At 35.0% G+C, this 18787-nt stretch overlaps 2 protein-coding genes across 2 annotated transcripts; one reads left to right on the top strand and one right to left on the bottom strand.

Moving 5' to 3' along the window:
- Positions 1–4831: 4831 nt before the first annotated feature.
- On the top strand, positions 4832–10566 carry ABCG11 (white-brown complex-like protein). Its single transcript, XM_047308065.2, has 10 exons — positions 4832–5789; positions 6429–6718; positions 7838–8009; positions 8120–8242; positions 8391–8519; positions 8674–8868; positions 8977–9063; positions 9153–9425; positions 9867–9974; positions 10064–10566. Exons 1-10 carry the CDS (start codon positions 5394–5396, stop codon positions 10400–10402), a joined length of 2112 nt encoding a protein of 703 aa, XP_047164021.1. The 5' UTR covers positions 4832–5393; the 3' UTR covers positions 10403–10566.
- A 3340-nt stretch (positions 10567–13906) lies between these two features.
- Positions 13907–15137, bottom strand: LOC148199771 (uncharacterized). The gene is made up of 6 exons (XM_088112777.1): positions 15001–15137; positions 14751–14918; positions 14568–14672; positions 14418–14466; positions 14242–14337; positions 13907–14153 (listed from the first exon to the last, which is right to left on the bottom strand). Exons 1-6 carry the CDS (start codon positions 15135–15137, stop codon positions 14064–14066), a joined length of 645 nt encoding a protein of 214 aa, XP_087968903.1. The 3' UTR covers positions 13907–14063.
- Positions 15138–18787: the final 3650 nt, after the last annotated feature.

Here is an 18787-nt window from a genome sequence, read left to right as displayed (position 1 = left end):
CTGGTATACTATGAATGTAAAACTTGTCCATTTTGCTTTGGAAAGAGAAGTGAAGGGACAAGTGTTACTCTCAACAATAAAGTCGACAAGTCCTAACGTACGCATTGGTAATTAAAATGTTACCTTCCTTCGTTGTCTTACTTTATGAATCAACTAAGAATTCCACGAATCAATTTATTACCTTATGCTTGTCTACTCATCACTATTACTAATATATAATAATCACAATCATATAATATAAACGTCAACATCCAAATAAAGAGAACACTTAGAGTACGAAATTACAGTCATCCAAATATGAAGACAGAATTTTAAACTTAAACAGTTTAGAGTATTTCAAAATAACACCAACTCAAATTTAGAAATCCTAAAAATACTATACTGCATCATCAACATCCTCTAACTCTTGCTCCAAGGGAACCTCCTCAACAACATCTGCTCCCATCCAAGTGGATGATCATCGCAAAGGAAAACATACACAAGCAACACACAACAAAGAAAGCAATGGTGAGCTAGATAATCAAGCAGTAATCATATAGTTCAATCAATAAATATCACCGTGCTTAGCCACATATAAAAAACAATCAAGGCATACCACTTTAGACCATGACTCAAACACTCACACGACTCATCTGGATTGGTATAACTGTCGAACTATTGGTCGTCTTTGCACTTGCGTAGTTCAGCTGGCACTCCCCAACACTATGCAAGGTAAATCCCCCATCTGTCTATGTCTAAACTCTAAGACTATAGACGAGGATCTCCCTCTACTCTCACCACTTACACTGCTCTCCTCTATTTGAGGATGAACAGTGCTTCGAGTGTAGGGATATACATACCAGTTCAAAGCTCCATACAGTTATACAGAACAACAACAACACCCCACACATCACTTTCAATCATCTCACCCTGAGATGTCCAGTTCACACTCAATTTCATCATTTCAATTTGCAGTCACATTATTTCAAGCCACACAATTCAAATATATGGACATACATACATCCTGGCAGTCAAACAACATCAAACAGCTCAAACAGATGTGGAAAAATGTGAAACTCACTGAACCAGGTCTCACAACGCACCAAGATGCAAGGCAAGACAGCAAAAATTCGCACAGCGCACCACCCTTGGTGCGCTGAGCGAATTTTCCTGACAAGGGGAGTGTTTTTCAGCTAAAATTCGCATAGCGCACCACCCTTAATGCGCTGGGCGAATTTTCCTGGCAAGAAGACAACTAAAATTCGCATAGCGCACCAAGTTTGTGCGCTATGCTAAACTAAAATTCTAATACACATTATCAGTCCCTAAACCCTCGCATAACGTCCCTAATTCGCTATTCGAATTAATTTGGCTAATTTTCCAGGCTAGCAACAATCGCAAAGCGACTACATTCGCTACGCGACTTATCAAACAGAGAGCAACCCTCTGTTATAATTCGCATCGCGCACAGAGTCGCTATGCGAATGCCCTGGCAGAGAGCACCTCGCCAGGGTGACTCGCTAAGCGAAAGGCTTCGCTCTGCGAATCTGCAAAATCTGCAGAATGAAATTCTGCAAACAACTCTACCACTCCAAACTCATTCTAACCATTTTGGTGAACTTCTAATACCCCCAACTCGAAGTATATATTGAATTAAACATGTCTAACTTATTCTAACCCTTCCTAACATCTTCTTACAGTGTTTATGCGTTGATTTATACTTGAAAACTGAAAATCTCTCAACCTAGGGGCCCAAATATAATTCTATCACCTTGAGTCTGATTTTGACCATTTTAGGGGTCCAATTAGGTCCCAATTGACTTGCCTAAGCCACCTAAACTGACTAGAATGATCTGTAATGCCCCATTCTCAATTTGACCACCTCAGTTCCTCTAATAAGACCTTAAACACCCTAATTCACTTAAGTGTTGTTCTAATCACCTATTTAGCAGACTTCACTTCATACAGCCATTCAATATCAGTCTCAAACCTTATCCATACCAATTCATACGTACAATTCCACAGATTCACTATTAGACAGACATTTGAGCAATCGAGTTCACATACAACATTTTCAATTCCAGTACAAACAACACCCATACATAACAATCCATACATACGTTATTTCCTCACATCAAACAACAATTTATCTCATGCACACCCTAATCTACATAACAGAAAACAAGATCCAGCTCCCCTTACCTCAGAGTTGTATTACCAAGCTCACAAGGACGCCCCATACATACAGCAACAACTCTTAGAGCTTGATTTGGCAGAAACAGGAAAACGAAACCCCTTAGTAACATACAACCAGTAATGTTACATGCTCTAGGTTCGAAGATAGTGAAAGAGAAGGAAAACACGACTTACCGGTCCAAATGAAAATACGATCGGTTCAAAAGGAATTTTTTGATGTGGTGAACGTCTGAGCACCTTCCAACCCAAGATTGAACGGTTCAGAGAGCTGGAAATTTAGAGAGAAGGCAGAGAAGAGTTTAGGGCAAAGAGTCTTAGAGAGAGAAGAGCTTAGAAAATGAAAAATTATGAGAAGCCCTTCCTAATGTTAGGTTGACCTTAGTCTGATAGACCTGACTGCCCCACATAGGATCCAATGGCCTTAAACTTTTTCAGGCTCTTACAATTACTTTTTTGTATATATATATATATATATATATATATATATATATATATATATATGATACATGTATGCTAACAATATATACGATCAATAAATTAATTTAAATTTATGTTTCAAGAAGCTTAATTTTATTATTTAATATGGTATTACAGTTTATTTTAGAGTTGTTTCACTATGAAAAAAAATCATTAAATAATAGCTAAATTAACAATGTTAAGTGATTAAAATTTTAATAATTAATGTTAAAGATTAATTTAAAGTATAATTTATAAATTAATAATAGATTTTTTTTATTAATAATTAATAGTATTTCAAACATTAATAATTTTTAATTTATGAAATAAAAATTTAGTCAATGACTAATTATTTTTTGTTTCTAATTTTAATCATTATTTAATAATATTTTATAGTGTTTATTGAATTTATCGTATCACATAAAAATTCATTACCAAATTAATATTGATGAAATTATACCTCTCTTACAAACAAATTATATAAAAATGAATTAGAGTTATTAATATTAAATACGATTAAATGAAGATTAATCATAAATAAAATACATTTGTTAGTATATATAATTTAAAGTTTTTTATGTTGTTTTTTGAAAAGAATAATTTAATTTGAATTTTATTCACACATAATATTATAAGTATGTATTTGTATTTATTTATTATTTTAATAAATTTTTATGTGATACATATAATGGATGAATTTTAAAATGTTAATATAACTTAGATGTTAAAATATATAATAATATCTAAAATAAATTTGTTCAAAAAATACAGTACTGTTAATAATAATTATAGTTGAATTATAGAAAGTACATAAATCACGGTATCTCGTACCCTACATTTGAGTATTTTCTTTCCAATATACCTAACTCACATGCGGAAGGTATGGCGGTCCTTAACCGTGACTTTTGACTTCCACTCATCAAATTAGTTCATTTTCATAAAACAAATCTAAGAGAACAAGTCTTAAAATAAGCAGTGTTAAATCTAGCATCTATTTTTTTCACTTTAATTAAAAAAAATTGAAAAATAAATGTCTGCATTAAGTCAATCAGTTAACAATCATTGTCAGTATAATTTTTAAATTGATTATTATAAAAAATACAAAATTTATATAATAATAATAATTTTTAATAAAAAACGGCGTATTAGTACACGAATTATCGTTTTTAAATAAATTTTACTAAGAGGATATAACTATATGATTTGATGGGAACTCAATAACAAAAATTTAATATCTCTACTATAGGCAACAAAAATATCTTGTTATAATTAATGTTTTCTCACAAAATAATAATAATAATTATAAGAAGGAAGATGGCGTACTATAATTGAACTACTTTCGTTTACATCATGACATGTATCTACTTGTACATAGCATTTTCTTGTTATCCATATCATTTATATCCTTTAATCAATTCTCCTCTCCCAACTTCTTCCCAACTAATAAGATTTAAAAAATAAATAAAATAATAGTAATACTAATGAGAATGAATGAATGAATGATCCTTGTAAGTTGTAACCAAATGACAAGGATAGCCAATGTTCATTCATGAATACTAGTCGATGAGTATTAATTGGTCCCATCATCCATGATCTCACGTGGATACCCTTCTCTCAATCAATCTCATCTTTCCACCATTGCTGCTTTTCCTTACAATCAAAGAAACCCTTTCCTTTGCCTTTAGAGGGCATGCGAAAATTAATTACGCTCATGTTTCCACACACCATCACCTTTCTATCTCATTAGGGCATAACAAAAATAACATTTTTTTACATATGGAGCACTCTTTGATCCTTTTTTATTGAAAAACATTGTTAATGGTAATTTCCAATGCATTTCTTACGCTAAATTAACCATACTTGAAGGAAAGTTGTAACCTTTAATAAGTTTTCTTAATGGGACTCTATTAAAATTCTCAACAGTGATGAATGAGACTTAATAACAAAAGCTATTCATAATGGTGTACTAAAAAGTGTTTACATAAACGTTTATGTAAATGAAAATGAAAATGAGATGGGAGAATAGTAAGAGGGTGTGTGAAGAGAGGGAAAAGTTGAAAAAAAAACACACGTAATATGAACAGATTCCTGAGCCTCAGGGTTAAATGGGGGTCGGTTTGGCAATAAATGTAGCTACCAACAACTAGCTGCACCCATTAATTGATTGCTTCCATATAATGGCTGAAACTTATTGCTTCTTCTCTAAATATTTCCATCGAGAATTGAGCTCTCCCAAACAACGAATAGTATGTAGTAGTAGATATCATATCATATCATGGTGTTATAGCTGTTGTGTTCGTCATCCCTTGCATCAGTTGGATCAGAATATATAACACCCTTTGCTCCAATCACTTCTTCTTGTTCATAACAACAACTTACAAATCCTTTCAACAGTTTCAACAAATCTATGTATGCAACTCCACAAGGCTCTTTTTGCATGAGCCATCATCTCTCTTAAGAAAACCCTTTCTTTCAGTCAAAACTCTCCAATCATACCATTCCCATTTCACCACTCACACTTTTCTCTCCCTCCTATCCTATTGTCCCCTTTTGGTTTTTCTATCATAGTAACTTCCTCATATATATACACTCACATATTCTATAGGTTTCACTGCTTGGCTTTTGAATTTGGTTCCTACCCTTTTTCTCTTTTGGTGGATCGGATTTGATCAGTACCACTGAACTCTTTTGGAGAGTTTGGACCATATTGTATTGAAGCCTAAAAGGTGAGTGTGTGAGAGGTTTGAAGAAAGTTAATTATCATGAAAAACTCTGAGGCAACAACACATGCTGGTATGGAGATAGAAGCAACAGCTAGGCCTTCTGGAAATGGTTCCACCCTACCAGGGTTGAGTCCTCTCAGTGAGACCCTTTGGAGAGAGAAGGCTAACTCAGAGATCATTGGAGATGTTTCAGCAAGACTCACATGGAAGGATCTGACCGTGATGGTCACTCTCAGCAACGGTGAGACACAAAATGTTTTGGAGGGTCTAACTGGTTATGCTGAACCAGGAACCTTCACTGCTCTCATGGGGCCCTCAGGTTCTGGAAAATCTACTCTTCTTGATGCACTTTCCAGTCGCCTAGCTGCAAATGCCTTTCTTTCAGGCACCATCCTTCTCAATGGACGCAAAGCCAAACTCTCTTTTGGCACTGCAGTGAGTCTTTTTCCTCTTTTGCCTTAACATGCGGTCTTTGGTTCTTTTGTCTGAACATATAGTCTTTGGTGGAATGCTTTCAAACAAACGTGAATATAATATTGGATCTTTATTTAATACTATTAGATATATATGTTCTAAAGGTTTTGGTACCCTTGGGATCTTTCTTTCTTATTTCTCTCTTTGACCGAACTCTTTCAGTTATTGGCCAGAAAAACACCTCAATCAAAATATTTGGATTTTTTTAGATACTGTAGCACTGGCAACTCCCTTCAGAATAGAATAAAAAAAGATAAATTTTTAAAAGATGATACATAGATTTTAACATCAAGAATAGAACAAAATGTTTCATTCTCTTCTGTCTATGTACTAAATGCTCCATACTAAATGCTACTAGCGGTGTCTATGTTTCATTGGAAGAATATAGTTAGTAGATATAATATATATTAACACTTATTTTGGTCATCATTTTTCACTTTGATTTTGAACTTTTAAGGTTTGGTTTTAATTATAGCACCTAAATATGGTTGCCTTTTTTCCCATATCATGTTTTGCAACTTTTAAGCATACCATTATGCTAATTCTGCAAAAGGGTTTGTTCCTAACTTGGTTTTTATGATGTGTTATGAACTTAACCAGGCTTATGTGACACAAGATGATAACTTGATCGGTACCCTAACAGTGAGGGAGACGATATCATATTCAGCTCGTTTGCGTTTGCCTGATAACATGCCATGGGCAGATAAGAGAGCATTGGTGGAGAGCACCATTGTGGCAATGGGACTGCAAGATTGTGCAGACACAGTGATTGGAAATTGGCATTTGCGGGGGATCAGTGGTGGGGAGAAGAGAAGAGTTAGCATTGCCTTGGAAATCTTGATGAGACCAAGGTTGCTTTTTCTTGATGAGCCAACCAGTGGACTTGACAGGTTGTTACACATCACTTTATGTGAATTTAATTTCCTTGTCCTAAGTGGTTTGCATGGACATATGAAGTTATCACACGTCTATTCTCATCTAATTAACTGCTACCAAAATTTGTACTGTATACGTAACTCTGTCCTATAGTTGTGCTTTTCAAGTAATTGATATTTATGTAGAAGAAAAACTTGTTAGAAGAAAAACTTGGTATAGTAAGTTTATTCTTAATATCTCCCCCACAACTGCAATTTTTTCTGTAGAGGGTTTTGTTTTCTGTCATATATAAAATATTTGAAATAATTTCATGTTATTATTATACTGTTTGTAAATAAAAAGGATTATATGATGTTAGGTGCTCATGTCATTTAAGAAATTTTAAATGCCAAAATTTACATGTAAATTTATATAAATAAAACATAATATTTGATATTTTGAAAACAGATTTCCTTAATCACCCAATTACTTTGATAAAGTTTTTTTTTACATATAAAGGTGTCCTTATTAAAAGAGTTAGATGGTGGTAGTTAATTCATTTAAGTATGTAGGTGGATACTATTAAATGAGAATGGTAGAGGAAGAATTAACTAATAATTTTTTATTTTTTAAAGTGAAAAATATTTTGAAACAGATTAAAATATAGTAAAAATATATAGAGATGTTTTAACATTGTTCTTAAATTGACAGTTAAAAAACCTTGAAGGAGTATTCTGTCTTTTCTGTTGCTGCTTTGGGCAACTATTGATTGATGCATGCTTGTCTTGTACATGTTTCCATCGGTTCCTAATGATAAAATTTCTATGTAGCTTTGGAAAGGAAAAACGTGGTGCAATAAATAACGGGCCATGCATTGTCTGTATATTATTTATCTTTGAAATTCTTCTTATCTCTATACACAAAATGCAGAAACAAACAAAGGCATGCTTGTCTTTTTGGATAATGTTTTGCATAGTCACAACATCAAATTGTGTGCACCTTTTCTGAAGGGGGTTACAATATTCTATAATGTTTTTTTTATGGAGAATGTTTGGTTTGTGATGTCTCTCTTATTGATCAAGTTTGTAAAGTAGAAACTTCTCTTTTTGGTGAACTCATGTCATAGTTTGTTTTGGAATTTTTCACTATTGCAGTGCTTCAGCATTCTTTGTGACTCAGACACTACGTGCCTTGGCAAGGGATGGGAGAACCGTGATAGCCTCTATTCATCAACCTAGCAGTGAAGTGTTTGAGTTATTTGACCAATTGTACTTGCTTTCTAGTGGCAAAACTGTTTATTTTGGACAGGCTTCAGAGGCATATGAGGTCAAATTCACATTCCACTTTTTTCTCTCTTATGCATAGTTTCTTTAATCAATAATGATTGTAAATAAATGAAGCTTTTTGATGACTGATATAAGTGATTTTGTCTGCAGTTCTTTGCACAAGCTGGTTTCCCTTGTCCTGCTTTGAGGAACCCTTCTGATCATTTCCTCAGGTGCATCAATTCTGACTTTGACAAAGTCAAGGCCACTCTCAAAGGGTCCATGAAACTGAGGGTATTCAACTTTTCTTCTTTATGACACAAATTTGTCTTTCAATTTCATTACACTCTATATAGTTTCAACATTTTAATACGTGCTTTACATCAGTTATTTTCTAACATACATACCTCTGCTAACATTTGGTCTGAACCTTTCTCTGTAGTTTGAGGGAAGCGATGATCCTTTGGACAAGATCACTACTGCCGAAGCAATCAGAACTCTTATTGACTTCTACCGAACTTCTCAGCACTCTTATGCCGCAACACAAAAAGTGGATGAGATATCCAAAGTTGTAAGTGCTTTTCAATGATTGCTTACTGATGAAAAATAGCCAAACTTAAGAATGATGCAATTAAGTGCAATACACAAACATGTATATATCCTCTTTTTCTTGTTCATTTTCTGGAGTCAATTATTCAATGTTGTGATCATGATGAATTCTGCAGAAGGGAACAGTGCTTGAAGCTGGAGGAAGTGAGGCTAGTTTCTTGATGCAGTCTTACACTTTAACCAAACGTTCCTTCATCAACATGTCAAGGGACTTTGGCTACTACTGGCTTAGGCTTGTTATCTACATTGTGGTCACTATCTGTATTGGAACCATTTATTTGAATGTGGGGACAGGCTACAACTCTATTCTGGTACTTCTACATCTCATTTGAAAGCAATTTGAAGTTGTCAATGTATCACAGTTTTGCAAGAAATTTGGCCTTCTTGGAGTTCATGTGCTTTCTTCCCTTTTATTGCAGGCCAGAGGTTCTTGTGCATCTTTTGTCTTTGGTTTTGTGACCTTCATGTCAATTGGTGGATTCCCTTCATTTGTTGAAGACATGAAGGTGAATGTTCTGTGCCCCCCATGCAGCAACTAACCATCATACTCACTATAATGTAGTATGAAATCTCACATTTTCAATTTCAATCACAGGTTTTCCAAAGGGAGAGGCTTAATGGTCACTATGGTGTCACTGCATTTGTCATCAGCAACACATTATCTGCAATGCCCTTCCTGATTTTGATCACTTTTCTCTCTGGAACAATCTGTTACTTCATGGTTCGCCTACACCCTGGCTTTTGGCATTACCTCTTCTTTGTGCTGTGCCTTTATGCCAGTGTCACAGTGGTTGAAAGCTTAATGATGGCAATTGCCAGCATTGTCCCCAACTTCCTCATGGGCATCATTATTGGAGCAGGAATTCAGGTATGCAAGTTCCTCCCCACAGTATAGGCACACATGTGCATTAAATTACATCCATCCAAAACAATGCCATCTTTTCCTTTAAACCACCACCCAAAATTCAACCTTCTCCATCATTCTTTTATAAATTTCTGCCTTTTATTCAACAGTGCATCTACTAAATGCAAGAGCACTAATTGCATATCATGTTGCATAAGCAGTTGAAACCAGGAATTTAAAATTATCCAAGCATGTTTGAAAATACCACATCTAAAATATGAAACCAAACATGCTGTCTAAATCTCCACATATACAATGCCTGTGAAGACAGCAGCACACAATGTTTTCACAGCAGGATCATATGAAAATTCAACACAACAGGATTCGTTCTGTAAAACCTTTGATCTTGATCATCCATTCACACCTGATTAACTGACTTTTGTATTTCTACTTTTTAAATTTCAGGGCATATTCATGTTGGTCTCAGGCTACTTTAGGCTTCCACATGATATCCCAAAGCCAGTCTGGCGTTACCCAATGTCATACATCAGTTTCCACTTCTGGGCACTGCAGGTAACAGAAGCAACACATTTCAATACTGGAATGCCATGTGCTGGTGTTATATCTTAGTTTGATGATAAAAACTGTGAAAACTCTTTCAGGGTCAATACCAGAATGATTTGAGGGGCTTGATATTTGACAACCAGACACCAGAGCTTCCAAAGATACCAGGAGAATACATCTTGGAAAAAGTGTTCCAAATAGATGTGAACAGATCGAAGTGGATTAACCTGAGTGTGATCTTCAGCATGATTGTGATCTACCGCATTATATTCTTTATCATGATAAAAATAAACGAAGATGTGACACCATGGGTGAGAGGGTACATGGCTAGAAGGAGAATGCAGCAGAAGAGTGGAGCACAGAACACAACTATTGCACCTGATGTTCTCACTCAGTCACCATCTCTCAGAACCTATGTCTCCCCTCCAACAAAATGAACTCTTCAAAACTTTTACTCCTTTCATTATCAACTAGGATTAGATATATATATCAGACAAAATTCTTATTGCTTTTACACATTCTTGCTCTTTAACCCTACTTTCACTAAGTTATCACTGCCTTCTTGTTTATAATTTGAGAAAAAAATATCACTTTACTTCTACTTTCTCCAGTGTTCATTCTCATTCATGTTATATATATAGAGATAGAAAGGGTATGATTAATTTTGTTTCGCAAATACCATTGTTAAATATGATTAGCCATACTAATCACTTGGTTAATCATAATGGTCATGATATATGCAAACATGTTTAATTCTTATCACAAGTTGCTGAGTTGTTTTAATCAATTTATCCACCAACTTTTCTTGTACAAATTTAGGTTCTCTGCTAAATTTTGTTATTTGTCATATCTTCAAAATAAAATGTTTTAATATATAAAAATAAAGGCATTTTGAAAATAGAGAATCCAAAAGTCCCAAAGAACTCATTTTATATTATATAAGCAATAACTTTAGCTGTACTTCAAAACTGAGACAAGTGTGATATGGGTTAAGCAGCTTTACCACAATTGGACCATTAAAATATTCTTAAAAGCACTAAGTTCAGTAATTGAACGCTGAAATGAAATTAAACTAATCACATGTTAAATTAATAAAATGAATCTATAATAGGTTGAACCATTTTGACCAAACTGAGCAACACTCATTATCCTTCTTTGTTTGTTGTTAAAAGCACAACCACCGTAATAATGGCAGCAACCACCAACCTTCAGCCACTGCCTTAACCACAACCACCCTAATAACGGTACTAATAACACCACACGTTTCCCCATTAATGTACATTTCTCATCTCTCACATTGCTCGATATATTTGCTTCTCTTTTACCCACTTGTTATTCACACTCTCCTAATTGCTGTTTAAACTCTCTTTTTCTTCTTTTATTTTCAAAATACCCTTTGATCTAAAGAGGTATAAACCCAAACCTAATCCTTACCCTCCATTTCTGATTCCTCTCTCAATCCTTACCAATTTTCGTGTCTTCTATTTGTTATGGGCGTAAAGTATTTGCTTTAATTTTGTTCATTGCCAATTTTCTGAAAATGTATGTTATTGTGAATTAATTTAAGAAGAGAGAAAAAATGAGTCTAATAGTAATTAGAGGGAGTTTAAAAAGAAATTGCCCTCTTCTGTTTCTTTCTACTTTTCGGTTTGGATCCATATTGGGCCTCAAACTCATGTGTTCTCTCGATGCTTCCTGCATCCGTATATTTTCGGTTTGCATCCCCATATTTTCTGAAATACCATTCATACCCTTATGAAAAATAATAAAGTTGGAGTGTATTTGGTTTGTTGGATTGTGTTGTGAAGGTTGTGCTGTTCGTTTTGCCTATGGAATATAGAGAAATGGACATGAAGATTGCGCTGCTGATAGATGATATACAGATAAGAAAGTGGAAGAAAGTATAATTTAGCTTTTCATTAATTTTTTCATTAAGAATACAAGCATTATTTCGTCATGCCAAAGGAGGTGCAGGGAGAAAACATAGGGGTGCAGGAAGCATTAGCCTCTTTCTGTTGGTGACATCTAATGGGCTGAACCCAGCTTTTACTCGCACCCTCAGTTCAGGACCTCAACGTGGGAATGTGTAAGAATTGTTGCAAATATAATAATTTCAATGAGATAATTAAAAAAATTTAAGTACTTTAGATAACCCCGTCCTAACTACAATTAACAAAAAATTTATGCACTTTATTTGATAATTCAAAGATTATGTTTAAACTTGTGCATTATTAAGTTGTTTTAGTGTTTGACTTAGATTGATTAATTTTACTTAATATTTTGAAATAATCCACAATAAATTTGGTCAGAATGTTTTCTGAGATAAACCAGTATTTCTTTTATCACTAATTCATTTATACTGATTTTTTCTATGAAAATGCGTTTTAATTAATGTATTCTAGTATATTTATCTTTGTTTCTTGATTTCCCTGATTATAAATTAGTTTCCCTTTATTTTCGTAATTAGTAAACCTCTCATCTATTTTTAGAGATAAACAATCTAGGAAATCAATTAGGAATAATGGTTACTTGTTTATGGTAATGTTATTTTATTTTATCTCTCCATTTTATATTTAATAACTGAGATCTTCAAGATAATTTTCCAAAAAAAAGCATAAAAATGGTTTTTTCTAGTATAATTTTTACAACTTAAGATTACTAAGCGATAATTTAAATTTAAATGCCGTTAAACACGTCAATGTAAAGTAAAATAATTGATATTAAAGATCCTTTTTGTTTCTAGCAAGATGATACGGATTCATATTAATTTACACCGATGTATACTTTTGAAACTCAAAACAATTAAGTTATTTTTAAAGTTTTTATGTTGATTCCAAAATTTTAAGATAAGTTTAGATATCAAGTAACTCGTCTATGTATTATTTAATTGATTTTATTTACTTTATCTTTAATTTTATTAAAATTAGTTGAGTTTTTTTTAATAGTTCATTTTAATAAATAATTCTACTAAAATAAAACATTTTATTATAAATATTTAGAAAACAACTATACTAATACAATCGTCATGATATTATAATAATATAAAACATATTCACCCCCAAAATTCTAACATATATTTTAGTATGCTAACAATAAGATGATAATTGTAAAAGAAGAACACAAACACAAAACAAACTAATAAAAAAGAGAATGTAAGCTAACATAAAAAAACATCATATATTAATAAAACACCCTAGGAAAAATGAGATTTTATTACAACCTATTATGATGGATGAAAACTACCCGTCACAATAGGTTGACCGATGACATTATCGTAATAAACGTAAGACTTATTATGACATATTTATGGACACCTATCATAATTAAAAACGCAGTGAAAAACTTGCAAATAAGTTTAAAAGATATTATGAGTGGTCTACGAAGACTTGTCATAATATACCTATCACTAGTGCAGAAAGGGGTTTTAACGTCCGATATTTTGGCCTTTTGACGTCCGGCGTACGCCCGACGTTTATGTGGGTGACGTCGCTCAGACGTCCGTTGTGGCAGGACGGACGTCTCTGTAAACGTCCGTTGTGTCAGCACGGACGTCTACATGAACGTCCGTTGTGGCAGGACGGACGTCTCTGTAAAACGTCCGTTGTGTCAGCACGGACGTCTACATGAACGTCCGTTGTGTCATGACGGACGTCGACATGAACGTCCGTTGTGTCAGGAGGGACGTTTACATGAACGTCCGTTGTGTCTGGACGGACGCCTATATAAACGTCCGTTGTGTCTGGACGGACGTCTATATATACGTCCGCCTCCTCCCCCCTGACGTCTACCTTGCTGAAATGTTTTAGGTAGGAGCTGGGGGGTGGACGTCCGTGTGTGCACTGACAGACGTCTGTAGACGTCCGACTGTGCACTAACGGACGTCTACTGGGCGTTTTTTTTTTAAAAATTAGTTTATTTTTTCAATAAAACCACACCTGAAAAGCAGAAAAATGTCCCAGAACAATTTTGCAATAATATAAAAATGCGTTTTATATAAACAAAGTTCTACTTAATGTGGAGTTCAATCCACTACCAAACTATCAACATAAAACTTAAACTAAAAAACTAAACAATGTTCAACAAGAAATATAACTATTCCTAACTCCATCTTTGCAGAAGATAAGCGGTCCACTCCTGCCTTATCTGTTTAATTGTGTCTTCTGTAATAGGCGATGTAGTCTTGAAGCGCTGCAAAATTCAACAAAGATTCATTATTGTTTCATATATAGTTGTAGATGAATATGATTTGTAATGTATTGAAGGTATACATCATTACCTCATTCCAGTCATCTGTAATGACTGCTCGAATGATGGTCTTAATCCAACACATCACATAGAAGCCACATTCCCATGAATCTACCTGGTGGTTACACTAAAATAACAAACTAAATAGTTAAGAATTTAGATCATTCAATAACATAAATGAAAAGGAAACGTTAAATGACTTACAACCTTTGGATACAAAACTTGAACCAGTTGACCACGAGATTTACCAATAACTCTGTACAGATTGAAAACACAAAGTATAATTAATATGACTATTTTATCATAAAAGTTGAAGGTGAACATCAAATTCAAAGTCATTTTTGGAGAAACACTTACCCTTGAAGCATGGTTCTCAACTCAGTTTTCATCCTCCTGTGCAACGAACAAAAAAATATAATTTTACATTGTTTGGGAAGGATTACCATCAGCTGCCAGTGCGACCTATCACGAAGGACAAATAGTTATTCAACTAATTAACGAAACTATAATAATAAACTGACCACATATAACAACACCTACCCGTCAATGTATGGCACAAGGTATACGTCTCTTTTTGACTCATCCATCCATGTTTGCAAATAATCTTGTCTGTTTTGAAGTGTGTTACCAGACGGTTGAATGGTCTGAGGTTCAACAAATCCGTACATGGAAGACCGACCTTGGTCTACAACGATTGTGTCCATGTACCTAAAACAACAAAGTTAAGTTGTTAGAAACTATATAACAATGTAAATAAAAGTAATATGAAAGACCAAATTGAGTAACTTACATGCACCACAGCTGAATGATGGAAATATTCAACATCCTGTCTCCCCCAATCACCTCCAATGCATCAGAAAATGTGATATAAACTGGCACATATGGGGGAAGACCAAATACCCTCAAATCCCAGTAAAAAACGTGCATTCACAAAACTCAATTACATGCATACAAAAAAATTTCAACCAACAAGCTAACCTGGAAAGTAGATTCGAAATGAAAATGATGAAAACGGAGGAGTGAACGGCCTAAAACGCAGTCCAAAAACAGTCAAAGAAGCCTCCAAGAACACGCAAGAGTCTACAAAAAAACGGACCGAAAACGATTTTTAATCGGTTCAAATCAAAGGTATTTCATCACAGAGCAATGTAATCGGATTGAAAATGAATTTAAACGGTCCAAAAACGAGAAAACTCACCTGGAAATCAATGGCGCAGCAGCGTTTTGCGGAGGAAGACGATGAATAGTGCGTTTCCAAACGTTAACTGGTCACTGGTTCGCGGGAGCACGATATTATACTCTTAGACGTCCGGCGAGCTTGTGGACGGACGTCTATAAGAGTATAGACGTCAGGTTCGTCACTAATGTGACGTCTTTGATGATTTAAAAATGATATTCGCGGGTGGGTTTAAACGTCCGTCCTTGGGTGCGCCGACGTCTGTAATATGATAAACGTCCGTTTTGGGGAGCTGACGTCTATTATATTGAACAAACTGAACGTTTCAACTCCCCATGGCAGATCCTCAATGTCCGTCCTACGAGGGCTCTGACGTCTATAATAGTATAAACGTCGGGCCCCGCATATGGGACGTCTCTGGACCTGAAGAGAATTAAATATCCAACCACCCCTGTCAGTACATTAAACGTCCGTTATACGGGCTCGGACGTCTATAATATTATAGACGTCCGTGCCCTCGTAGGACTGACGTTGAGGGCCTGAAGAGAATTAAATATCCAACCACCCTGTCAGTACCTTAAACGTCCGTTATAGGGGCACGGACGTCTGTGTTTATTATAGACGTCCGAGCCCTCCCAAAACGGACGTGTAAGTTCCCTACTTGGGAAATTGAAACGTTCAGCCTCGTAGACGTCCGTCCCCCTGAGACGGACGTCTAAGGGCTGCAATGGGTATAAATGTTCAACTATAAACGTTCAGCCTTTTAACGTCCGTCTCCGAGGACGGACGTTCGCTAGAGTATAAACGTCCGTCTCGGCCAGGGACGGACGTTCAAAGCCTGCAAATGGTTTTCACTGTTCAGCCAAATGAACGTCCGTCACTTAGGACGGACGTTCACTCAAGTATAAACGTCCGTCTCGGCCAGGGACGGACGTTCAAAGCCTGCAAATGGTTTTCACTGTTCAGCCAAATGAACGTCCGTCACTTAGGACGGACGTTCACTCAAGTATAAACGTCCGTCTCGGCCACGGACGGACGTTCAAAGCCTGCACATGGATTTTCACTGTTCAGCCTAATGAACGTCCGTCACTTAGGACGGACGTTCACTCAAGTATAAACGTCCGTCTCGGCCAGGGACGGACGTTCAAAGCCTGCACATGGATTTTCACTGTTCAGCCCAATAAACGTCCGTCACCTAGGACGGACGTTCACTCAAGTTTAAACGTCCGTCTCGGGCAAGGACGGACGTTCAAAGAGCTGATAGGTGTTTACTAGTTCAGCCTATTAAACGTCCGTCCCCCAGGACGGACGTCCATAACATTATAAACGTCCGTCGCGACCAAGGACGGACGTCCAAAGGGCTGACCCGTGTTCACTTTGTTCAGCCTATAAACGTCCGTCTCCAAGGACGGACGTTCATAACATTATAGACGTCCGGCTAGCCCCAGGACGGACGTCTACAGTTCCACTTATTTACTAATATGCCACCGGTCAATTATATACGTTGGGGCTTTTGTGGACGGACGTCTATTGGGAGACGTTAAAACCCCTTTCTGCACTAGTGTATAGTATGACAGGTTAATTGGGCACCTGTCATGATACATGGGATAAAGTGTCAAACTCGAAATTGTTTTGATAATATATTATGACTGGTTTTGAAAAACATGTCATAATATCTCCTCTAATATAATATTGTTTTAACTCCATTATTTCATTTGTAGATTTTTAACGATTAATCTTCAATGAAAGATCCAGACATTGAAGACATTAGAATTAAATTGACTTCTTCTAAGAGTTAGTAAATTGTAGAAACTTGACTACAATTTAGTAATATATGTAGGTTAATGTAATATTTGGCTTGAATATATAGTTTCATGTAGAAATAATATATTAAATATTATTAGACAGTTTAATGTAGGAAATAAATTCCATTTTGTTTGTTTCAGGGTATATTGATTATAAATTGATTGGATGAGATGATAATAGAGAAAAATTGATTGGAGATCAAATGCAAGTATGTATTTTTTTTAAAAAAACAAGTTTTTATGATGTACATAACTTGTATATATCATAATAGGTTAATTTTGAAAACCATGTATTATGATAAGTGAACAATTACTTGTCATAATATTTGGGAGATATTATGACAGATGAAAATGTTACCAATAAAATGCATTGATATTTTAAAAGATAATGATTTTGATGATGCTGCAAGAGAAGAACTCGAAGAATGAAGTTGTAATTTATTTAAAAGCACTTTTGTAGACTTAAAATGTATTAGGAATAACCTTGAACATGTAAACACTTAGAAATTTCCTGTCTTTAGGATATCTGCACATATAATCGATTATTTGATGTAATAATTGATTATCACGAGCCTTTTTCAAAAATCATTGCTCTCGCAGATAATCGATTATTGCTTGAAATAATCGATTATCTTGGTCTAGATGAGAATTGTCCAAGTCTCGCAGATAATCGATTATTCTTCAGGATAATCGATTATCACTCTTTTGAAAACCTTGTAACGGACTAGAATAATCGATTATTACTTACAATAATCTATTATCACTGGAAGTTGTATTGTGTCTTTTTAATTTCAGACCTGTGGGCGATATATAGTTGTCTAAAACCCTTAGAGGGTTTATCTAAGTCATTTGATAATACATTGTGATCTGAGAAAGTTCTCAAGTGTTAGTTCATCACTCTTGTCAAGTCTTGTGAATAGGAGAAGCTCGCACTTTGTCTATCAAAGGTCAGAGCTGTTCTCTTCCGATTCATTGGTCGAAGGAAGATTCTTGCCGCACTCTTCCGGTTTGTCTGTCGAAGGAAAGTGTTGGTTGCTCGCTTCCAGTTCGTTTGTCGAAGGAAGCTTCCTTCCAATTCGTTTGTCGAATGAAGGTTTTGCTTTTCTATTTACATTCACTATTCTATAATCTGTACAAACTGTGAAATTGTTTTTAGTGAAAAAGGTTAATCACTATTCATAGTGATTAACGACTGGACGTAGAATCTTTTGATTCGAACCAGGATAAAAATCATTTGTGTGATTTTTTTTATTCCCTACACTTTTTACATTTTCTGCATATCAACTGTTTGATAAAATGTTTAAGAGAAAATTAAAGGAATCATTTTTAAAATTGATTGAACAAGCTCTTTGCTTTTAACAAACTATATCGTACTTTGTGTTATAATATTTTGGTTTAATACCTCTTTTGGTCCCTCAAAAAGGGGCAAATGTTCAATTGTGTCCTACGTTTTTTAAAAAGTTCAATGTGGTCCCAACTTGTGTAAAAAGTGTGCAATTAAATCCTTTTTGGTAACGACGTTAATTTTTTAACGGGCCAGCTGACAGGGTGTACTGAAGTTTGCAACGTGTCTAGGGAAGGTTAATACGTGGCTG

Source organism: Vigna umbellata, chromosome 4 (genome assembly GCF_029865625.1).
Source record: "Vigna umbellata cultivar VRB3 chromosome 4, Vumbellata_1.0, whole genome shotgun sequence".
Lineage (NCBI taxonomy): Eukaryota > Viridiplantae > Streptophyta > Magnoliopsida > Fabales > Fabaceae > Vigna > Vigna umbellata.
Note: the sequence above shows the minus strand (reverse complement) of the source record. Positions and strands in the feature narration are given on the sequence as shown.

Bases quoted from the DNA above. Each gene is read 5' to 3' on its own strand.
- ABCG11 (XM_047308065.2), top strand. From the start codon at position 5,394: ATGAAAAACTCTGAGGCAACAACACATGCTGGTATGGAGATAGAAGCA. The intron at 8,010-8,119 runs GTCAAATTCACA...TTTTGTCTGCAG, and splicing joins AGGCTTCAGAGGCATATGAG to TTCTTTGCACAAGCTGGTTT. The intron at 8,243-8,390 runs GTATTCAACTTT...CTTTCTCTGTAG, and splicing joins AAGGGTCCATGAAACTGAGG to TTTGAGGGAAGCGATGATCC.
- LOC148199771 (XM_088112777.1), bottom strand. From the start codon at position 15,137: ATGCACGTTTTTTACTGGGATTTGAGGGTATTTGGTCTTCCCCCATAT. The intron at 14,919-15,000 runs GTAAGTTACTCA...TTGTTGTTTTAG, and splicing joins ATCATTCAGCTGTGGTGCAT to GTACATGGACACAATCGTTG. The intron at 14,154-14,241 runs GTAATGATGTAT...TGAATTTTGCAG, and splicing joins TTACAGATGACTGGAATGAG to CGCTTCAAGACTACATCGCC.